Source organism: Cervus canadensis, chromosome 5 (genome assembly GCF_019320065.1).
Source record: "Cervus canadensis isolate Bull #8, Minnesota chromosome 5, ASM1932006v1, whole genome shotgun sequence".
NCBI classification, from domain to species: Eukaryota; Metazoa; Chordata; class Mammalia; order Artiodactyla; family Cervidae; genus Cervus; species Cervus canadensis.
The window spans coordinates 68,821,996-68,844,136 of NC_057390.1; the positions used below are offsets into that span (position 1 = coordinate 68,821,996).

General features: G+C 56.4%; 2 protein-coding genes across 6 annotated transcripts; both read right to left on the bottom strand.

Annotated features, from left to right (window-relative positions):
• Positions 1 to 801: 801 nt before the first annotated feature.
• On the bottom strand, positions 802 to 13,626 carry KHK (ketohexokinase). Of its 5 annotated transcripts, none has more exons than XM_043469124.1 (8): positions 13,005 to 13,626; positions 9,543 to 9,659; positions 5,476 to 5,610; positions 3,582 to 3,654; positions 2,593 to 2,739; positions 1,481 to 1,569; positions 1,185 to 1,342; positions 802 to 1,098 (listed from the first exon to the last, which is right to left on the bottom strand). In XM_043469124.1, exons 1-8 carry the CDS (start codon positions 13,094 to 13,096, stop codon positions 1,013 to 1,015), a joined length of 897 nt encoding a protein of 298 aa, XP_043325059.1. In that variant the 5' UTR covers positions 13,097 to 13,626; the 3' UTR covers positions 802 to 1,012. The 5 variants fall into 5 exon arrangements, with proteins under 5 accessions (XP_043325059.1, XP_043325060.1, XP_043325056.1 ...); XM_043469125.1 differs by lacking the exon at positions 5,476 to 5,610 and adding an exon at positions 5,811 to 5,945; XM_043469121.1 differs by having other exon boundaries at positions 802 to 1,342.
• Positions 13,627 to 13,993: 367 nt separating this feature from the next.
• On the bottom strand, positions 13,994 to 21,979 carry EMILIN1 (elastin microfibril interfacer 1). Its single transcript, XM_043469120.1, has 8 exons — positions 21,336 to 21,979; positions 20,263 to 20,388; positions 19,603 to 19,823; positions 16,342 to 18,261; positions 15,845 to 15,961; positions 15,450 to 15,467; positions 15,164 to 15,301; positions 13,994 to 14,746 (listed from the first exon to the last, which is right to left on the bottom strand). Exons 1-8 carry the CDS (start codon positions 21,503 to 21,505, stop codon positions 14,409 to 14,411), a joined length of 3,048 nt encoding a protein of 1,015 aa, XP_043325055.1. The 5' UTR covers positions 21,506 to 21,979; the 3' UTR covers positions 13,994 to 14,408.
• Between the last annotated feature and the right edge of the window lie 162 nt (positions 21,980 to 22,141).

Below are 22,141 nucleotides of genomic sequence, written 5' to 3' on the forward strand. Positions count from 1 at the left end.
CAGGAATCGAACCGGGGTCTCCTGCATTGCAGGCAGATTCTTTACCAACTGAGCTATCAGGGAAGCCTGTACCTAAGGTGACGTAGCTAACTAGTGGCCAATTTGAATTCAGGTCTGTCTGACCCTAAAACCCACACCTTTGATCACATTCTATGGCCTCACCCTGCTGCCCAACGCCCATATGGACACTTGCTGATTCCCACATGCCTTCATCTGGGTCTCTCCCAGGGAAGGCACCGCTGTATCCTGGGTCACATTGGTGGCCGAGGCACCGTCTTGACTTCAAGGCAACTTGCAGGGTGGGGCTTGGGGGCAGTTACTGGGGAGATATTTTTGGATTGCTCCACCAAACCACAGAGTAGGCTCCCTGCCTGCTGGCCTCTCAGGTTGGCTCAGCCACGTGGACATGCTTGTGGCCACTGGAGTCTTGTGACAGCACCAGTGCCCAGAGGAGCTTGTCTCGTGACTTGTGGTTATTGGGACGGCTCCCTGGGGTGCAAGGGGTTATGTCTCCCCTCCCACTAGGAAGGCTCCAAGTCAGTCAGGCCCTCTATCCCTGCCTCCTGGGCACTGACACCCACACTGGTGGCTGCTCTTCACCAGGAAGACCTGAGCCTCCAGCAAGGGCACAGCTCATGGCAAGCCTGGCTCACTTCCTGCTGCTCTGGTCTCCACGGGCCCTCCTCTGGGCCTGGACAAGAGGTGAATTTGGGGAATAGAGAAAAAGAGGGCAAAGGATTGTTGGATCAAAACCTCTAGAATCCCCAGCCAGAGCAGCTCAGTCATTGAAGACTCACAGACTGCCAGGAGGAAGCTGGCTCTGGGAAGATTTATTTGCTCTGTGACTCTGCCAAGTGAGATGCCAGGTCACAGGTGGAGCCCTCCCGCAGCCTGGATCGGCCCAGGAAGTAGGGCAGCCTGATGCCATACTGGCCTCAGAGGAAAAGGCAACAGAAGCCAGTGACGCCAGCCAGGGGCAGGGTGTGAGCCGGTGTCCGCTGCCACAGGGCACTCATACGATGCCATCAAAACCCTGCAGACCACACTTCTTGCCGGCCACCTGGCAGCCGAACCTCAGCGCCTCCTGCATGCTCTTCCCTGGACAGAGGGATGAGTGGCCAGGTCAGCTGGGTCTTCGGGACAGGGGCAGGCCCCAGCCCTGTGCCTCCTGCTGGGGTACTCACCCTGGGACAGGCTGAAGATGACCGCCGCGTTGAAGGTGTCTCCGGCCCCCAGAGTGTCCACCACGCGGGGCGGTGGGAAAGCGTCCGAGTGGAGCAGCCGTCCATCAGGGCCCAGCGCGTCGGCGCCCTCCTCCGCCCAGGCACAGACCAGTGTGGCCCTGTGACACCCTCCTCTCAGCGAGCTGTTAGCCCAGCCCTGGCCCCAGCCTCGTCCCCCTCCCGGGGCAGACCTGGATGCCAGGCTCCCTCACTCCTCACACCCGCACAGGGGCATGGCCTGACTTCTGCGAGCTCACCCCTTCCTCACGCGGCTATACAGGCCCCTCAGGGCCTCCTCTGCTGACCGGAACCCGAAGTGCTTGGCCACATCTTTGCTGACAAACACCTGTGGGCAGTGGAAGAGAGGCTGATGGTCACCTGAGCTCTAGCCCCAGCTGTCCCATACCACCAGCCGCCTGGCATTGATATTATAACGCTGCTCCTCCAACATGGCCGCCTAAGCCCTCAGGTAGCGTCCCGCTGTACCTCACAAAAGGTTTTCTCACTCGCTCAAGATATGCTGGAAAAGCAGCCATGTAAGCTGTAACACAAAAGTCCCAGATCAACGAATCGCCTCACAATTGAAAACCCAGGGCGGGTCTTGAGCGCCATCTTGGGGTGCAGTCTACCATGAGCGGGTTAAATCACAGCTCTCGGGAGGGTTTTTGTTTTGTTTGGCTTTCCTCATACAACTGTGCCCTCTGATTTCTTCATTTTTAAAACAAAGGGCTGGGGGGTTCTAGAGCTTTCTTAACACCAGCTACACATTAGAATCACCAAGGAGTTTTATTAAAAAATACTTCAGGCTCCACCTCTATCAACCAAATTGGGTAAAAAAAAAATGAGGGTGGGGTTCAGGCATCCACATTTTTTAATGTGCAGCCAAGAGCCCAACCTGCTTCACTATGGTGCTAGGATTACCACCCAGATTCCATTTATGTTCCAAGTTTACATGGGCAAGTCCCCTTCCCATCCTCCCTAACCCACTAGTGGCTCCCAACCCATAGCTGGAGGGCACCTTGGAGAATGGTGCCATCCTGTCATTTGATAAGAGGAAAAGTCAGGAGGCCCACTGAGGAGAGGCTGGCCCTGTGGCTGGCTGTCCTGGCCTTGTCCAATCCCTCTGAACATACCCATGAGCCCCCTGGGGTGGAGAAATTCTACTGCTTGCTTACTGTTGAGGTCTGTGCAAGAGCCCAAAGCAGGGAGTCTGTCTCTTTGCTTTGCCCCCACCTGCCAACATCACCATGTGTGAAAGGCAGGACAAGGGAATACTCAGACTCCATTTAAGAACCAAATTAAGCTGGATGTGGCTGGGAGCTGGGGGGAGTGTGTGGGGTGGGGGGTGGGTGCTGCAGGGGACACTTACCACATCTCCATAACCAAACAGCTGGTACAGCTCCTCACGCGGCTTCTCCACCTCCACGGACACCTGGATCTTGCCCTCTGGAGGCTGCCTGGCATTGTGCTGTTCTATCCGCTGCAGCATCTTCACCTGCTCTGATGCATTCCGGCCCTGAAGCAGAACAGGGTAGGGCAGGCAGCTCAGGACCAGCCGGGCTCATTCTTCCCTTCCTGCTGGAACTATGGGTGATAGGGGGAGAGGGGCCAGGGCTTCTGGGCTGGAACTCATCCTAAATCTCAGAATTCCAATGCTGTTATAGACCTTGGAGACCTTATCAACCAGCCCTCCCATTTCACAGATGAGAAGACTAAAGAATAAAAGAGACTTTCCTGGGACTTCCCTGGCAGTCTAGTGGTTAAGACTCAGCACTCCCAATGCAAGGGACATGGGTTCAATTCCTAGTCAGGGAACTAAGGTCCGATATGCTACACAGTGTGACCAAAAAAGAGAGAGACTCTCCTAAGGACTACAATAAATTAAATGACAGAGCTAGAACTAGAACTCAGGATCTCAAGATCTCCTTCCATCTAGACTCCAAAACTTCTCTTGGAATGAAGACTCTAGTTCCCTTTATTTGGGAGCTGGGTTGGGGCCTCTCATTCCTGCCTTCCCCAGAGTTAACAGATCAGGTCTCCCATGGCCTGGCTCCTGCCAGAGGCTGAGTCTGGAGGAGGTGGGTCAGCCTGTAACACAGAAATCACCAGACTTTGCCTAGAGCCAGCCTCCCACTTCTGGTGCCTGTATCCTGCTGTGTGATCTTGAGGACATCACTGAATCTTTCTGGGCCTCAGTTGCCCACCTGAAAACATAAATGAGGACGGCGAGGGGATGGGTTGGGCAGTGCTGGGCTCATTTATCTCTAAGGAACCCCATGGTTTGAAAACCAAGGAGGCAGAACATGCGGAGGGGCTGGAAGGTCGAGGTCCTCAAAACACAGGTAGGGCAGGGCTTGCCTCAATGTGGATCCACTTGAACCGGGTCAGCTCAACCTTCTCAAAGTCTTTAGCAGACACATCTGGCAGGTTCCTGAGTCACAGGACAGAGAAGGTGCAAGGTGAGGTCAGCCAGAGCCAGGATCTCTAACTCGTTGCTAGGGCCCCTATGCCTGGCACTGCCTGCAGCATGGCAGGAAGCTGGATCTATAGCACACGCCTCTGAGGTTCAGCCCTGGAACAGACCCTGTTCCAGGCTAAACTTGAGACCACTCCTTACCCCACTGAGCTCCATCCAGACAGGGGACTGGAAGCAGTTTCCTAGAGTGCCCCTTCCTGTGTTTGAGGCTGTGATACTATCTAAAGGCAAATTCATCCACCGCATTTGTCCAGTAAGGGGCCAATCTACATGCTTTGGAGACCACAGCTCCCAAATGCTCTAACAGCACCAGGGACTACAATTCCCAGAATTCCTCTTGCCAGCAGCCCGCACAGCTCCCAGCATGCAGTGTCCCGGGAAACTACAAAGGGGACCGCCATTCTTCCCAGAGCTCAGGTCTGGTCCTACTCACTTCTGGCTGCCCCAGCAGTGTCAGCACCACTGTCCTGAGTTTGGCAGCTCCATGTTATGATCCTGAGATCAAGGTTGGTGCTTGAGGATGAATTTATTTTTAGCTGACTTAGGTGTGGAAACCTGGGAAGGGTCTGCGTTGATCTTCCTTAGCCAGAGACCTACACACAGCCAGTGTTCTCCCATCCCTGTTCTGCACTGAATCCTCCCTCGATTTAACTAGCTGCCTAACTGTGTCCCTTCCGAGGTGCTTCCCCATTGATAAATGGGGCTGACCCCTAGCCTACCAGGCCTGCTGCAGCTGGAGATCACGTGTGTGGATATGCCTGGACCGAGGCCAGGAGGCAACAGACAGTTCTCCTTGGAGCTTCTCTCCCTCCCTTCCTGTGAATACCCATATTGTGTCCCTGATCAAAGTTGCTATAGAGTGTTGCTTAATGGGCAGATGGCCAAGCGTTGCCCAATGGGAAGATTGCCTCTAGCGTGTATGCCTACCCACTCATTCGTTGGGACACAAAGAGCCCAGGGCCACTGGTTACAAATCTTGTCCTAGAATGACTGCCCCTCCCCCAGACCCAGTGGTTATGCTAGGCGGTAGGGTCAGCCGGAACCCCAGGGCAGTTGGGCTTGGGCCATCTCAGCCCTAAAAGAGTACCTGGCACACACACACTAGGTTCTCAGGAAACTAAACCTCTGAGATTTTTCAGGAGGGAATCTGGGAGAGATGTCTCTCCCTGGCAGCCTGGGACCCTAAAATGAACCCCCCTACCAGGTTAGCAAATCATCAGATGGCCCTTATCTGCTGACCCAATGTCCCTCTTTCCTCTTTCAGCAATGGCTGTGGATGTATGTGGCATTTGGTCTAGCCTCATTATGCTGGACCCTTGGGAGTGGCTCATCTTTTTTGAATACCCAAACCCCAGCTCCTGGTGCCATGCTGCAGGCTGGCAACCCTGGAAACTCCAGCGTGCCCTCTTCAGGGATCAAGATGGTTTGAATCACATCTCCCATCCCCCTGCCCTCAGAACGACTTACCCACCCCCACACCCAGGCTTCTGATTGGCTAATTATGGAGGAATCACATCACAAATTATATTTTGTATAGGTCTGCCTGCCCCTTCTTGGTGTTGACCAAGGCTAAGTCTCCAGGCAGAGCAAAGCTCACCCCTTCCCACCTCACTTGTCCCCTAATTGAAAACAATTCCAAAATCACTGAACAGTATGACATAGGGACAATTTCCGGTACAAAGAGGGAGGCCACAAAGGGCAGGCAACTGGGATGCCTGCGTGGCAAGTGAGGAGGCTGATTGGTGGGCTATGGCGGGCCAGGCCAGGGGGCCTTACGTGTCGTAGAGTACAATGGTACGGGAGCCATTGGAGTTGTTGACGATGCAACAAGAGCACGGGGTCTCCCCTCTGCTCTGCCAGGCCACCTGAGACACGTCCACGCCCCGCTGCCTGAAGTCAGCCGCCAGGAAGCTTGGTGGAGGAAGCCCGAGCCAAGGGAAGGGCAAGGAGACACAGATTAGAGACTCCAAGTGGCCCGGGCCTTCTAGACCTTCCAGTGGGGAGCGGTGCTTCCAGTGGGGAGCATACAGGCATCAGAGAGGAGGGTCCTGCTCTGGGGGCTGAGTGATAGTGGCGGCGGCAGCTGGCAGGGTGCAGACAGGTGTACAAACCTGTAGGCATGTAGGATGGTGCGGCTACCGCTGGCCTCGCTGATGATGACTGTAGAGATGGGGACGGAGCCCGTGGTCTGAAAGACCATGTAGCGGAGGTCCACAGAATAGCGGCGAAGGTCATCCAGGACAAAACTGCCAGGGCGGAGTAACCCGGGGAGGCGCAGTTCGGCGGGGGTTTGGGGATTAGAGGGTAGGTGGTGGGGCCACTGGGGACCCTGGGGTGCAAGCAGAGAGGCTAGGAAGGGACTGGGGTTTGTCACAGGCTTGGGGGGCGGGCAGGAGAGGTGGGAGAGCATGGCCAGAGCTCAGGGTGGAAATCCTCATGGACATTCTTTTAGGTCCTGACTGACCCTGGCCTTCAGTCTGATTCAAGCAGGAAAGATTTCACTAGATGGGGTGGATTTGGGGACTGAGGATATGTACCCTATTTGAACCAAGAAGGTGAGGGCACTGTGGCCTGCACCGTTCAAGGCAAGGCAGTATTAATAATTACAAGGTGATACTTTTTTCCCCGGAATTCCAGTTGAGCTATTTCAAATCCTAAAAGATGATGCTGTGAAAGTGCTGCACTAAATATGCCAGGAAATCTGGATAACTCAGCAGTGGCCACAGGACTGGAAAAGGTCAGTTTTCATTCCAATCCCAAAGAAAGGCAATGCCAAAGAATGCTCAAACTACCGCACGATTGCATTCATCTCACACGCTAGCAAAGTAATGCTCAAAATTCTCCAAGCCAGGCTTCAACATTATGTGAACTGTGAACTTCTAGATGTTTAAGCTGAATTTAGAAAAGGCAGAGGAACCAGAGGTCAAATTGCCAACATCCACTGGATCATCGAAAAAGCAAGAGAGTTCCAGAAAAACATCTATTTCTGCTTTATTGACTACACCAAAGCCTTTGACTGTGTGGATCACAACAAACTGGAAAATTCTGAAAGAGATGGGAATACAAGACCACCTGACCTGCCTCCTGAGAAATCTGTATGCAGGTCAAGAAGCAACAGTTAGAACTGGACATGGAACAACAGACTGGTTCCAAATAGGAAAAGGAGTACATCAAGGCTGTATATTGTCACCGTGCAGATGACACCACCATTATGGCAGAAGTGAGGCTCTTTAGAGCCTCCTGATGAAAGTGAAAGAGGAAAAAAAAGGTGGGGGGGAGAAAAGAAAGTGAAAGAGGAAGAGAGTGAAAAAGTTGGCTTAAAACTCAACATTCAGAAAACTAACATCATAGTGTCCAGTCCCATCACTTCATGGCAAATAGACGGGAAACAATGGAAATAATGAGAGACTTTATTTTGGGGGGCTCCAAAATCACTGCAGATGGTGACTGCAGCCATGAGATTAAAAGACATTTGCACCTTGGAAGAAAAGCTATGACCAACCTAGACAGCATATTAAAAAGCAGAGACATTACTTTATCAACAAAGGACTGTCTAGTCAAAGCTATGGTTTTTCCAGTAGTCATGTATGGATGTGAGAGTTGGAGTATAAAGAAAGCTGAGCACCAAAGAATGGATGCTTTTGAACTGTGGTGTTGGAGAAGAGTCTTGAGAGTCCCTTGGACTGCAAGGAGATCCAACCAGCCCATCCTAAAGGAAATCAGTCCTGAATATTCACTGGAAGGACTGATGCTGAATCTAAAACTCCAATATTTCAGCCATGTGACGTGAAGAACCAACTCATTTGAAAAGACCTTGATGCTGGGAAAGATTGAAGGTGGGAGGAGAAGGGGACGACAGAGGATGAGATGGTTGGATGGCATCACCAACACAATGGACATGAATTTCAGTAGGCTCCGGGAGTTGGTGATGGACAGGGAGGCCTGGCATGCTTCAGTCCATGGGTCGCAAAGAGTCAGACACGACTGAGCAACTGAACTGAACTTTGTCTCCCGGTTCCCTCTGCTTGCCCATCCCCCCGTACTCCTCTTTTGGAAGTCCTTCCCGTCCTCATGTGATTGCTCTCATTCCACACCTGCCTTCATGATGCACAGCCAGGAGGTGGTGCTGCCTTCGCGGGGGCCAGGGGGCCCGCTCACTGCCCTTACCTTCCACAGCATGGTGAGCCCTCCCAGTGCCTGAGGCCCCTCAGTATGGGTCCAGAACTCCTGCTCAGAATCCCCTCTGATCAGAATGAGTTGTGGGGGCCGTCCCTCGGGAAGACTGCACCAGCAGAACAAGGAGACCACCCCACCCCTCCCAGCTCTTTGGAAATGCAGAGTCCTGTCACCAGGAGCTGGCAACTACACCCAGTAGTGTAGCCACCATCCTGGCCTTTCTCCCTATGACTGGACCCCACTTTCAGCAACAGCAAAGCTGGACAATACAGATTGGTATAAAGGTACCACATCAGGGCCTCTTTCTTTGTGTTACACCTTAAGGATCCTTTAAACAGTAGCTTTCCCAGGTGGCTTAGATGGTAAAGAATCTGCCTGCAATGCAGGAGACCCGGGTTCGATCCCTGGGTGGGGAAGATCCCCTGGAGAAGGGCATGGCAACTTACTCCAGTATTCTTGCCTGGAGAATTCCATGGACAGAGGAGCCTGGGGGACTACCATCTGCGGGGTTGCAGAGTTGAACATGACTGAGTGACTAACACTTTCCCACTGCATGGATGGAAAATATGATTTGGTTTGCCAAATAACTTTTTGTGCCCACAGTGCCAGGCATATGGTAGGTGCTCACGCAGTGTTTGTTGAGCATGTGGGGAGAATTTGGAATGGCACACTTATCAGCATGACTACTACTCAAAGTCGGGCCCACCACCCAGAGCAAGAGGCCCGGTCTCGCTCTAGCTGGGAGGAAAGGCAGCTTCTGAAGAGGGTTGGCAAGTAAGCGGCTGTTGGCTCTGGGTCCCTCTGTCCCACCCCAGAGGGCAGGCTCTAGCCCCATTATTTGCTCCATGCCAGTTCCTAAGGAAGGGAACCTGGCGGCAACTTGGGGCTGGGCTCTAACAGTGTTCAAAGGGCTATACTTTTCAGGCCAACAAACTGGCAGCCTGCCCCTGTGCCCACAGTGGGCAAAGTGTGGGCCTCACCTCCTGATAAGTGCTTGCTGAGTCGGCAGTGCCAGGGGTCAAAGGGCTCTTGAGTCCCTGCAGCAGCCAACACAGAGCAAGTGCATGGGCCACTATGGGTGGCAGCCTTCTGGCCGATGGGAGCATGGGTCTGGGCCCAGTTTTAGCACGTGGCATTGGGGTGTCCTTGGGCAGGGAGCTCTCACTGCTTCAGTGAACAACAGGGACACAAACACTGGCCCTGCCCCCTCAGTTAAGGAAGAAACTGTGGGCCGGGACCTTGGGGCCACAGATGCAGGACATCCCGGAGGGAGGGTGGGTATAGCATGTCCCTAACTGCCTTCTGCCACAAGCACAGGCAGGACAAGGAACATGAGAAGGGCAAAGTCACATCCACCGCGGACAGTCTGTTGGAAGCAAGGAAGGAGAAGGTGGGAAGCTGAAGCAGGCTCCAGGGAGTGGCCAAGGAAACAGACTGTGAAAATGAAACCTTAACAAGAGCAACATTAATGACTGAGCAGCAGATAAGCCACACCAGGGAGAGTCTGGGATGCTGGTCCTCCACTTCCCGACTACCACCCCCCCCCACCCCGCACCACCACCCATTTCTGGAGGTCACAAACCATTTCTCAGAGACTGTCCACCCAGGGCCAATGCTTTCTTCTCCCCCCACCCTGAGGGCCGCCCTTCCCTGCTCCCACCACTCACTCGGCAACGTGGCCCGGGGCCAGCGAGCCCATGAAGGCGCAGGGGGCTCCAAGCAGAGAGAGGACGGTGCAGGAGTTGGATGCGTTGCCCCCACGCTGCCATCTCTGGGACAAGCACCTGCAAAACACAAGGAGGGTCCCTGCAGCTCCAGCAGACTGAGCCCTGGGTGGGGCTGCCAGAATGAAACAGCCAGGAGGTCCCCCTCAGAGAGCATCCAGGCCAGCCTTAGGCTCAGTGAAGGGAAGAGGCTCGGGTGAGGACCAGATCTGTTCCCCAGCCCAGGCTAAATTCAAGCTCACAGTGATTAATATCTGTCTCCCACTATTCTTATGACATCAGGAAAGCAGTCCCTCGGTATCATCACAGTTTGAGGGTTCCACTGCCTCTAGGTTACCTCCTCCTCTGTAACAGTGACCCAGTTCCCCACCTTCCCCCTCCTCCCATCAAGCCTCCTCCTTGACAGCTGCCTCTTCCCAAAGGTGGCAAATCTACTGCTGCTCCTGTCTTAGGAGAGCCCATTTCAGTAATAACTTAGACTAAAATGATTAAGACAAGAAGCAAACCTGGACACTATGATTATTTAAGAAGGTGGGGAGGAGGGGGGGTTGCATGGTAACTTTTACTTCTCAAAAGTTAAAAAAGACTGTTGAGTGAAGACAAGTGTTTCTCCATCTTTTTCTTTTTTTCAGCTTTATTGAGATGTAATTGACACATAACATTCTGTAAGTTTAAGATATATGTGTATACTGTGAAATGATTACTACAATAAGGTTAGTTAACACATCCATTCCAGCACATAGTTGCCTTTTATTTTCCTTTGTTTTTTTCCATCTTTACTGAAAATCTAACAAAAGGAAACTAAGTCAGGATACACCTGATGGGCTGTCATCATCAACAACAAAAATGATAACTCAAGCATATACAGTCAAAGCACTGGAATGATTTTTCATTTGTGTTCCAATAATACTGTGAGGTAAACAGTGCAGGCTATTATTTCTATTCTTCCAGTTTCAAAAAGGATAACAATAATAACTGTGGTAGCTTATCATAAGGGGAACAAGCACCAAAGAACCACTAATTAAGAGAAATAAATGAAGTAGAATTTTTAGATTAAGGTCTATTTGTACACAAAACTTAACACAAGTTCCCTTTAGCCTTTGGAAAAGGGGGCCATGATCCCATGAGAAAGAAGGATACTAATCTGTAAAGGATCCAACATTTCTCAAGCTATGAGCTTTAGAGAAATTTTGCTGCTGTGAAGAGAGGAGAAGCCTGGAGGGACTGGATTTGCTCAGAGTCACACCAACAGTTAAGCACAGTGCTGATACCAGAACTCAGGTTTCCTGACCCCAAACCACTCCAAATACTTTGTATTTTTAACTGGGTCCCAGCCTGAAGAGGTTTCAGAGAAAGGGGCTATAACTTTACTCTGTGGAAACCCTTCAAAGTCACACGGATGCCCAGCTTTCTGTGCAGAAACGCTCTGCTGAGCATGAAGATGCTTTCTGGAAGGCCCTTTAGGCTTGGACTCTGAGAGGCCATGCCATTCCTCAGGGGTCTGGCCGAGTTCCAGGTGGCACCTCCTGAGAGTTCTCCGCTGCCCAGGGAGAGAGCCTGGGACAGGAGGGGCTGAGACGCTAGGAAGGCCTGGGTCCCCACTCAGGTCTGCCCATCTGGGAGGCACAATAGAGTCCAGGAGCTGGGCTGGATGGGATGGGTGCATGGGAGAGAGGCCCTGAAGATAAGCAAACTGCTCTGCAGAGGAGCGGAACCATGGGTCTGGGGAATGGGGAGGCACCCCCTGAAGGGCAGGGGGCATGGAGGACATGGGAAGGGTCTCTTCAGAGAGGCACCTCGCTTAGTGCCCACCTTCAGAACTGGCCCCCATCAGGGGGACTAGCAGGCTCTGGTCCCAGCCTCCTGACAAGCAAGCTTAAAGGGACTGGGACTCAGCTCTAGTGGAGCAGGCACTCTGGGTTCCCCCGAGGTCCCCCACAGTTCGTGGAGAATCTGTAGCCCTAGAATTCACCGTGCTCCTGAGAGTAAGCCTATCCCTCACTGTGTACCAAGTCCTGGGGCCGGCTTGACCTTGGTAGGTGGGTGAGGTCCATACAGCAGCACACCCTTGTGCCCAGGCCCCACTGTCCCTTCACCCTCTGCCAGGGGCTCTAACGTCTGGCAAACGAAGCAGCCCAAAGCAAAGGGTCACCTCCATGAGATGGGCAGCACCAAAGCAACAGGGAGCACCTGAGAGGGTAGAGGGCTGGAGACCTAGAATTAGGACACATGAGTTTTACTACTGCTCCGCCACTCCTTAACTATGTGACCTCTTACAAAAACTGTCTCATTTCTCCAAATACTTAGCTTCCTCATCTATAAAGAGAGAACGGGACTGATCCTCACATGCTTCCCATGGGCTGCTGTGAGGAAAGCATGTAATAACTCCTGTGATAGTGCTTTATGGACCCAAGGCCTGAAGAGCTCCCAGCGCTCTCCCCTCAGTGAGCCTCATGGTTACTGGCACTGTAGTGTCTTCCTGAGCTCAATCTTGAACTCACTTTTTGTCCAGTTCTTGGCTGAGACAACTGAGAGCCAAGAGGCAATTCTTCTCTGTATTCTGAGCACTAGACTACCCCAAGAGAAAGTCCCAGATTCCACTGCATTGGAGTGTCTTGGGATGACAGTGTAATGGTGCGGCTCTTATCAAGAGTAAATATAGGAACCAACAAATGACTCTTCAACTTCCACCAGACAACCATGAAGGGTGTTTTCCACTATGTTGTTCACCGAGTACTGTAAAAAGGACTTCTGGTAAACTCCTTTTGGAATTCAGCACAAGGAAAAAGTCTGTATGGCTCATGAACCAGCTAGACCATAACTCATAGCATCTCCAAATTTGCCTGCAGTGCCAGCAAGCCCTGAGCTACAAAAAAGCTCAAAAACCATGGTTTTCAATGTTTTTGAACCGTCTAACTGCACATACTTCTTATTGTAAGCTACCTCAAAAACACTGTTTAAAAGAAACAGATGAGATCTATAAGTGGTAAATAAATTAGAAGTAAATGCTGGTGATAGGCACGTGCACAGGTCTCGTTAAAAAGGAAGGCACTGCTTTTGCACCTTCCTAGCTGTATGCCCTTCGGTGAAGTCACTGTGTCTCTCAGGGTCTCTACTTGCTTAGTCTACTTGGTAAAATGGGGATAATAGTGTCTGACAGGTCCCAGGATTGGAAATGCGAAGTGGAGAACACAATGCTATCCAAAGAGCTAATACTGGAGCTTAACACTAAAGGCCTCAATTCTTTCCCCAGGTCCCCGGCAGAGGGCATGAGGCACCGGCTCCCAAGGCGATTCACAGCCTCGCTGCGGGGCCCCGGCTTCGCATCCCTGCAGTCTTGGCCGCCTGGCACAACGCGGGGCTGCAGCGGCCCCTGGGGTCACCAAGGGGCCCGGGCGCCCCTACCTGCTGTCCGTGTCCTCCTCTGGGTATTTGTCCATCACATTGATGATGTCCAGCACCACTAGCCCCACGCACAGAATCTGTTTCTCTTCCATGAGGCTGCTCCCGGAGCTTTCTGCCCACCTGGCTGACGGGTTCCTCCCTGGTTCTGCCTCCTATCCGGGTGAATGGTGTCCCGGCTCCCAGAGTCTGGCTCCTCCTCCGCGTTCGGAGCTCCTCCTCCAGGGAGCCTCCGGCGGCGGCGAGGGGTGCCGTGGGATGCAGGGGACGGAGCGGGGCCCTTGCTCCCCAAGACCACCCACTCCAGCAGACCTGGGAGCACAGACCCCGAGGTCTCGGTACCCGGTCTCTCCTTGGCAATCTGCGTGGCCCAGGAGATGATACGTCTTCCACTTCTTGCCCTCAGTTTCCTCACTTGTCAGACGAACTCTGAGCTGATGCAAAGCTCTCTAAAGCGTAACTAGGCAACCTCCTGAACGCCAAGAGAAAGTACAGCAGAAGAGCATCCCATGCCCCGCCCGCTCCCGCACCAGCTGATCTCTCTCCAGACCCCAGGCCCGCGGGGTTGAGTCGGGCCTCGCAGCTGCGGCCTGACCCGCAAGCATCCCCAGCCGCGACTCGCGCTATCCCGGCTGCCCCGCCCCGCCCCCGAGGTCGGGCCAATCCGAGGCCGAGGCCTCGCCTCTGCCGCGGAGCAGCCGGGGCACGCAAGGTGGGCCGCGAAGGTCACGTGACGGGAGACCCCGCCCAGTGGCGCCGAGGTCTCGGGTCCCGGCGCCCTCTGGCGGACTCGGGTGGAAAGGGCGCGACCAGGAGGAGGGCCTGGCTGGGGCTCTAAGCGGCGGACGCGCTTTGCTCTCCCGCGTCCAGAGCAGGTGCGAGCAGAGCTACTCCGGCCGGAGCTGAGGGCGAGAACCTGGTCGGGGGCTCCCTCACCCCGTCCCCTCTGTACTCCTGTCGACCCATGAACACATAGTAGAGCAGACGGCTTGTTTAGTTTAGTTTTTTTTTTTTTTTTTAGAAAAACCAAGTGTCTTTATTCCTGAATAGTTTAGTATGGCGGTGGGGGCCGGAGCCCCCTCGAGAGAGCCCTGGAGCCGAGGGACTCGGCCTGGAGGCCAGTTGGGGGAGCAGAGGGTGCCAGGATGGGCCCCTCCGCAGTCTGGGTCCTGCAGGGACGGCGATCAGGCCAACGGTCTGGACGAGGGGACCCCAGAGTCCCCGACCCGGTGCACTCCAATCATGGGGAGGACGCCGCTCGGCTCGGGGCGCCTCTGCTGCGGCTCCCCAGGGGTCGGCGCCGCGTCCCAGGCGAGACCCCGGGGATCCCGCCCTGGCTGGCTGTTTGGCCGCGTAGACACTTCGGGCGGGTGGGACCCGGTCCCCCCGGCTTCCCCACCCCGCCGTCTACGCCTGTTCGAGCTCCAGGTCTCCGTAGAGCAGGGCTCCGCTGAAAATGGTGAGCGGTTCCTCCGAGTGCGCCAGCTGCCCCATGACCAGGTCGATGCAGACCGTGTCCCCGACCTGCAGCGGCAGGATGAGGCTGAACACGCCTAGGGCGCCCGGGCTAGGCTGGCTCTCGGCCACCGGCTTATTCTCCAGGCCCTCGGGCTCGTAGCCACCAGAGTCTATGCGGGCCACGCCCAGGTTGGAGCGGGACAGCACGGCCTCCACCTTCTCGTGCCGGTGCCCCGTCAGCACTGCGCTCAGCAAGTAGCGCCCGGCCAGTGGTGCCGTGAACACGCCTGGGGACAAGAGTGACAGTGAAGAGGGGGACAGGTGGCAGGGGCTGGGAAGGAGTCCGGGAGCCCTTCCAGAACTGTACTACGGAGGGACCCTCTGGGTCTTTTCTACCAGGACCTGAGCTCCACAGACGGCAGGGAAGTCGGTGTTTTTGTTCATTTCCGCGTCCCCAGCACTTGAGGACAGTGCCTGGGCAATAGCAGGCCCCCAGAAAGAGCTGTGGAAGGATAGGCTCTTCCCCTCCCCACCCACCCCTCAATCCAAGTTGTGGTGAGAAGGAATAAATGAAGGCGAGAACAGGGTCTCCCCAAATCAGAGAATGAAAGGATCCAGCTTGTCTGAAAGGGCAAGAATGGGGATATGTCACCGCATAGCCTCCCCGATCCCCCCAGTGCCCAGCTGCCCACTTCCAGGCTTACCAGTCTCTGGATCGTAGTAGCCCCCATCATTGAGCAGGACTCTGTCGAAGGGCACTGTGCCTGGTTCAGACCGGGGCAAGCTCAGGGCAGCTGAAAAGGCTACCCGGGGCACGGAGGCTGCTGGTGCCCCCTCAGGTCCTGGGGTGGGGGGAGGGTGTCAGAGTGGATGCTCAGTGCAGCCCCCTTCTACTCCTCAGTCTCCAGCCCCCAGGGCTGCCTGAGGCCCTCTGTCCTCCAAATCCTGGTTCAGGTCCCCTCCCTCCAGCACTAAATGAGGGGAACTTACCCTGTTCACCTTGGGGACCTGTGGGGAGAGAAAAGGGAGCAGTGAGAACTAGGGCAGCTCTCGCGAGTCACTCAGCAAACACCTGCTTTCCCACTGTGCCAGGTGCTCTGCAGACCCCCAAAGCAGAAATGGGGGAGACAGATGGGATCTATTCTCTTTAACCTTGTAGGCTCAGCCACAGTCTTCAACACAGCAGGGAGGCCACCCACAGTCAACTGGCCAGCACACTGACTATCCTATCTCCTAGTTACTTTCCTAGTCAATGCCAGCCATGTAGGTGCCCCAGTTCCCTACCCTTTTCCCCCTTCTCTGTCAAGTTCAGAGTAGGAAGTCAAGCCCAGGGTTGCCCAGGGGAATGGCAGCCCTGGCTGCAGCAAGGATCTCAGCCCGCTCACCTGGTGGCCCCATGGGCCCCTTTTGTCCATCCTTGCCTGGAGGTCCTGGAGGCCCAGCAGGGCCAGGGGGTCCCTGCATCCCAGGAGGCCCTGGCGGCCCAGCCTCACCTGCTGGCCCTACGGTGACAAAACTAGGTTGAAGGAGAGCCATAAAAACGAGTTTCCAAAAGACAAGGAAGGTGGTAGATCCAGGGACAGGGTGATGGGGCCCCTTGCTGCCCACGCTGGGTACCTAGGTGGCAGAGCAGCACCCCACCTTCACCCACAGGCCTGTCTGAGCCATCAAGGAGGGTGGGGAGCTGGGACCTTGGGTCATCTCTTGTGCACAAGCCAAGCCCAGGGACAGCGGTGGGTATACGATTCATGCAGAGCAGAGCAAAGAGGAAGTAAACGAGGTTAAGGCTAGGCTGTTGTAGGGTCAGGGGAGGAGAAAGAGAAGACTTGAAAAAGGTCCTGCCCCCCAGCCCCTGCCCCAGTGCCTCCTCTTGCCCGCTCACCGGTGAGGTCCTTCAGGCTGAGCTGGTGAAGCTGGTCCTCCAGCAGCAGCAGGGAGCTATTAAGGGTACCCAGCCGCTTGCCTAGGCCGGCCTGCCCCTCCAGCAGCTTCTCCAGCAAGGCTGCCTGTGTCTGGCTGGTGCTGTTGGTTTCCCGTAGCCCAGCCCAGAGCCCAGCCACGTGTCTGGAAAGGCCTTCACGCAGGCCCTGCAGTCCCCCGGCCACCGTGTCCAGCCGCTCACAGACTCCCTCCAGGCGGCCCAGTCGCCCCTCCAGGCTGGGGCACTGGCCGGCCTGTGCCTGTCCCTCCTCCAGGCCTCGGAAGCGCTCCTCACTCTCTGTGGCATGCTCTGTGGCCTCCTGTTGCAGCCTATTGATCTCAGAGATGATTCGGTCCTTGGTGGCTCCCAGGTCAGCCAGATCAGCACCCTGGCCCTCCACGGTGGTCTGCAGCTCATGCAGTGAGTCATTGAGGGAGCTGAAGGTGAGAATGACCTCAGACAGCTCTCCTTGCAGGGCCTGGAGGGCTGAGCCTGAGCTGCCCCCGAACACACTGAAGCCATCCAGCGGCCCACGGCTGGGTCCCCCGACCCCAGGGCCGGCCCCAGGGCCCCGGGGAGGTAACAGCGGGCAGGAGCAGCGCTCCACACCATCTCGCAGGCGACCGAGTTCCTCTTGGACACCTCCGCAGGCGCCACAACCCTCCTCCCCTCGGGCCTGCAGCAGCCCCTCCAGTTGGCCCAGCCGTGCCGCTGTGAGGTTCAGCTGTAGTGTGAACTCTGCAGCCGTCTCGCCCAGTGCATCGACACGACCGTGGAGCAGGCCCACTGCCCCTTGCAGTTGCTCCAGCGCGGTCTGCTGGGCCTCCCCAGCTGCTCCCAGCTTGTGCAGGTCTGAGCCCACCAGCCTCAGCTGTCCCTCACTGTCCAGCACCCTGCGCTCCAAGGCACTGAGGATCTCCCTGACCTGGGAGTCCTGCTCCCCAGGGGCCCCAGAGCAGAGCTGCCCACATGCCTGCACTGCCCCTGCCACCTGCTCTTCCAGCTGATTCAGCCGCCCCCCCAGCTCCCCGCTCACATTGGCCAGCTGCCCCTCCAGCTTCTCTAGTTTGCCCCGGGCAGCAGGCAGCCAGTGGCCCAGCCCCCCAGGACGCCCCGGCCAGCCCTCCTCCTGTTCCTCCGAGGGGCCCAAGGTAGAGTTGAATCGGTCCTCCAGGCGGGAGAGGCGGGATGCTAAGCTGGTGTAGCCTGGTGGGTGGCCGCCCTGCCCAGATGCTCCTCCCAGGTGGGTGCCTCGCCGCCCGCTCAGCACTGTCACCGAGCCAGCCACAACATCCAGCCTCCGCTCCAGCTCGGCCAGTCGCCGGCCCAGCTCTGGAGGGCAGCATTCCTGAGGGGCCCAGCGGCCCAGGGCCTGCCCCGCGAGGTGCCGCTGCCGCTCTTCCACGGAGGCCAGTAGCTTCTCCAGTGCGCGCAGCCGCTCCCTGTCTTGCTGCTGCTGCCGTCGAAAGCCATCCAGCCCCGCCAGGCACACGGAGCACGACTCCTGCAGCCGCTGCTCCAGCTCCCGCAGCAGCTCCTCGCTGTGGCCGGGAGGGGCCGGGGTCGGGACCGGAGCCCTGCCGCTGCCTCCGCCGCTGTGATGGTTATTCAGATGGCCTAGCTCCTGGTCGTGGGTGGAGACGCGGTTGTCCAGGAGTTGCAGCTGCTGCTGGATCTCATTGAGGGTTTCGTGCACACCCGGGCGGGCCGCTGCATCTGCCGGCTGCTGCCTCCCATTAAAGGCCGTCTCCACAGCCCTCTGGACATCTTCGGTCAGGCGCCCACTCAGTCCCTGCAGGACACCCCGAAGGCCCTGCAGCTCCTTTGTCAGGCTCTGCACCTGCTCTTCCAGCTGCTGGACCTTCTCGGACTCCCCAGGACCTGGTAGAAAAGGGGAGGGATAAGGCTGAGGGGCTGGACCACAGAGTTCAGTGCCTACCTCCTAGGGACCTTCTCCCCCCAGCTCCAGCGAGAGGGCAGAGGTCCCAGCTGATTTGGCCATTCCTTAGCTGGGTGACCTGGGCAAGAAAAGATGGAAAGAAAGAAAAAGCAAAACAAAACCCCAAAAAAGAAAAGATGGAAAGAAACTCCATTCACTGAATGCCTCTAAGTCAAATATGCACCATGGCCCCTTCCCCTTTATAACAACTGCATTGCACAAATATCATTGTGTGTTTTAGTCACTCAGTCATGTCCAATTCTTTGAGACCCCATGGACTGTAGCTCGCCAGGCTACTCTGTGCATGGAATTCTCCAGGCAAGAATACTGGAGTGGATTGCCATTTCCTCCTCCAGGGAATCTTCCCAAAGCAGGAATCAAAACCAGGTCTCCCTCATTGCAGGCAGATTCTTTACCATCTGAGCCACCAGGGAAGCCCATTAGCTCTTCCCATTTGATAGACTGGGAGATAGAGGACCAGAGAGGTTAATTAACTGGGCCATGAATTACAAGTTTAATATGGTTCCATCATCCAGAATGCCTCCTAACTTTATGGAAACTGTTTCTGCAGCTGAAAAAAAGGAACTGACAATACATCGCTTCCGCAGGGTGAGTGAAATGTGAATGTGGGAGGCCCCTCTCCACACCACCACAGGGACAAACACAACTCCAAAGCAAGCTGCAGGGGATCTGGCTGGGTGTTGGAAGAGTCAGTCAGCAGTTCCTGTTTCCATAATTACAGCACGGCTATCTCCCTGGCAGGCAACACAGCACATCCGCAGTGCTGGGCAACGGGGACTGCTGCATTCTGGGACCTGCAGTCTCTAGAGGCCACTGGGGCGCCTGGGACCTGTAGTCAGCTGCAGTGCATGCTAGGACTTGTAGTCCCAGTGTCTATCCCCTTGGACCAAACTTCTCCAAGGAATTCCCCCTTCCTCCCACAGCTGTTCCCAACTAGGAAGTATCTTGGCCACACGTGGGCGTGTGCGAGCACATTCTCTTTCTCTGCCTTCCTTTTCTCTGGGTCTCACTCAATCTCTCTTCTCTCACACACTCACACACACATACACACACCGACACACACAGACATTCTCTCTCTCTCTTGCTCTCAAGTGTGGAAAGGAACCTCAGGGATCTCATTAACTATCTTCTGTTCTCCGTACTACCCCCCACCCCCAAGCCCCCAGCCCTGTCCTGGAGCAGGGGTCTCCCCATAGCAGCCTGGCCCCATGCTTTCCCCCAGCATTGTCTCCATTCCTCTCCCCAGCAACTCCCATACTCACCTTCCCCTCCCAGTCCACTCAGGTGGCTGCCTGCACTGGAGCCGGAGAGGTTGGGGCGGGCGGGCTGGGGCCGGGGCCGCGGTGTGGTGGGTACGGGGCCCAGCGCCGGAGCAGGGCCCTCTGCACAGTCATCACCCCCGTACCCCTGGCAGCACCTCCATTCCATATCTGTCACCGTTTTGTAGGCCACACGGTAGCGAGGACGGAGGAAGCTGCGGTACCTGGGAGAGGCAGAGGGAGGCCCTTTACTCCTCCTGTACTGTCAGTGATCCTGGCCCCTGTCCTCAGAGATGGGCCGCTGTTAGTGGGCTAGGTCTGTCCCTCAGGCTGGGTCCCCCTTACTGACCAGCATGTGGCCTTGCTCAGTTGACAGTTGTCAGCCGGTTGGCCAAAGGCCAAATCCCTATTCTTCCTCCCCTTGTCTGCTGGAGCTTTGAACTCCTCTCCTTGAATGTGGCCAGGCCCAGAAGACGCATTCCCAAGGCTGGCAGGGTGGTCCAAGTGAGTTTGCCCTCGGTATCCCACCAGCCAAAGAGTTGCCTCAGCATCTCCTCAAATGGCTCTCAACGAAGCCCCTGATCCTGCCCCTGGCTACCTGCTTTGTACAGATCCCCCAGGTTGGCGGCCCGAGCCCAGCCCCCACCAAGTACCCATCCTCACATGATGCTGCGGGAACACTGGGGCTGGCCCCAGCCACAGGGCTGGTAGTCGGGCTTGATGAAGGTCTCCACTCCATCCTCAAGGACACAGCTCACTGTCCGGGTCACCACATAGGCACACCAGTTCCTGCAGGCACAACCCCACCTGGGTCCCAGCGCCAGAAACACACATCCCGTGGGGAGGCCTAGGGGCTACCAGAGGGGCTAAGGGAGGGTCACAAGATGAAGGGCCTCTGGGGACCAGGGGGAGCCAGGGCTTTGGCAGGGACAGCTCCCCCCACCCCCACCCCCCACACCTTCCCTGTAGTAGGAGGCGATAAAGACTTTTCAAGATGGGAACAGGAGGCCCAGAAGGCAAAACCACAACTACGGAATGTTGATCCTCATGGCTGGGGCGCCTGGGGAGCGTCTGAATTCACGCATTCATTCATGTCCCTTTCTGTCTCAACCCCCAGCTTGGTGTAGCCTGCGTGAGCTGGCTGGCCGGGTTCCCTGGTGATCCCCTGGCTTCTCCTCACCCCTCAAGGGAGTGGTCGGAGCAGGCAGGGGTCCAGCTCAGGGTTAAGGAGAGAATAAGCCATTGATGTGCCCTGCCCGCCCTAGGCCTCTAAGTTCTACACTCTTGGCCCCCCCTCTGTACCCCCCCCAAAAACCAGCCTCCACTCCATGTCCGCTGGAGAAAGGAAAGGAGCAGAGAAGTGGTGTGGGAAGCGTGGGTTACTGCATGGGGCTGAGGGAGCCCTAGCATGGGATGAGGGGTCTGCTGAGACTCCCAGGCTGGTGTGGGCTGGCAGTGACAGGAAGGCCTGGCCCGTGGCTCTCAGGATAGTTTCCCTGGGCACCTAACGTGGAAGTGATTCCCCCTGAGGTTAGATGGGGGTGGGGGGGTACCTATCTACTCCAGGGGGCCCTGAAGGAAGGCGGGCACGCGAAGAGCCACCTGGTGGATGGCTTTCCTCTTCCCCCTTCCTTTGCCTTAGTGTGGACAGCCCAGAAGAATGTATCCGGGGCCAGGGGCCAGGACACCCACCCTCCCACCTACCTCCAGCCTTGGGCTGAGACCCAGACTCCTACCTGTGGCGGCTGGCAGGTCGGGGGGCACTCTGGGCCTGGGTGCCCCCAGAGCTGAGGGCCCCGCCACTCCCAGTGTAGAGGCTGTAGCCGCGAGGAGGATAGCTGGCTGCCCCCACAGCGGTGGTCAGCAGGCAACAGAGGTAGCAGCTCCAGAGGGTTCCGGGGGCCATGGTGGGGGCGCTCCGTGGTGGCCCTCAGAGGCACATCCTGGCCTGACCACTGGCGCCTCTGCCTGGAGTGAGGGTGGGGGGGATGCCGCTGCTCTGAGGGACAGCAGGTCCTGTCCCCAGCTTCCTGCCGGCAGCCCCCAGCCACACGCCTCCTCCTTGGCTGCCTGGCCTGACCCCTCTCCCCCTTCTCTTTCCTCCTCAGGCTCCTGTCTGTCCCTCCTTCGATTCCTTCCGCTCTCCTCCACTTCTGAGGGGAGTTTGTTCTCTGTGCCCCCCCTCACACCCCGGCCTCCTGCGCCTGGTCCCTGGCCCTCTCAGATGCCGCCTCCTGGGCCTCCACCCCCTCGCTCCATCTGGCCCTCCTCTGGTCTCTGCTGTCGGTTTTCCCCAGTGACCAGATCCTAGGGGTGACAGGGCTTTGCCCCTGTGGCTGCTCAGAGGCGCAAGAGTGGCTGTGGGGCGGGCCCTGGCCTCCCGCCTCTCTCTCTCTCCCTCACTCCCCTCCCTTCCCCCCCTGTCTGGCTGGCGGTCCAGCCTCCCCCTTCCTCCCCCCACCTCTCCAACCATCGTGCGCCACATCTGCTTCTTGTTAACTCCGGGAAAGAGAGAGAGAAAAAAAAAAGGAAAAACAGAGAA

What these genes read in the sequence shown, in the direction of transcription:
- KHK (XM_043469121.1), bottom strand. Translation starts at nt 13,096, where the DNA reads ATGGAAGAGAAACAGATTCTGTGCGTGGGGCTAGTGGTGCTGGACATC. An exon ending in TGTTTGGTTATGGAGATGTG is followed by an intron (nt 1,570 to 2,592) that starts GTAAGTGTCCCC and finishes CACTGCCCACAG; the next exon opens with GTGTTTGTCAGCAAAGATGT. An exon ending in TATAGCCGCGTGAGGAAGGG is followed by an intron (nt 1,343 to 1,480) that starts GTGAGCTCGCAG and finishes AGGGTGTCACAG; the next exon opens with GGCCACACTGGTCTGTGCCT.
- EMILIN1 (XM_043469120.1), bottom strand. Translation starts at nt 21,505, where the DNA reads ATGGCCCCCGGAACCCTCTGGAGCTGCTACCTCTGTTGCCTGCTGACC. An exon ending in CAGTGTTCCCGCAGCATCAT is followed by an intron (nt 19,824 to 20,262) that starts GTGAGGATGGGT and finishes TGCCTCTCCCAG; the next exon opens with GTACCGCAGCTTCCTCCGTC. An exon ending in CTACTACGATCCAGAGACTG is followed by an intron (nt 14,747 to 15,163) that starts GTAAGCCTGGAA and finishes TCTTGTCCCCAG; the next exon opens with GCGTGTTCACGGCACCACTG.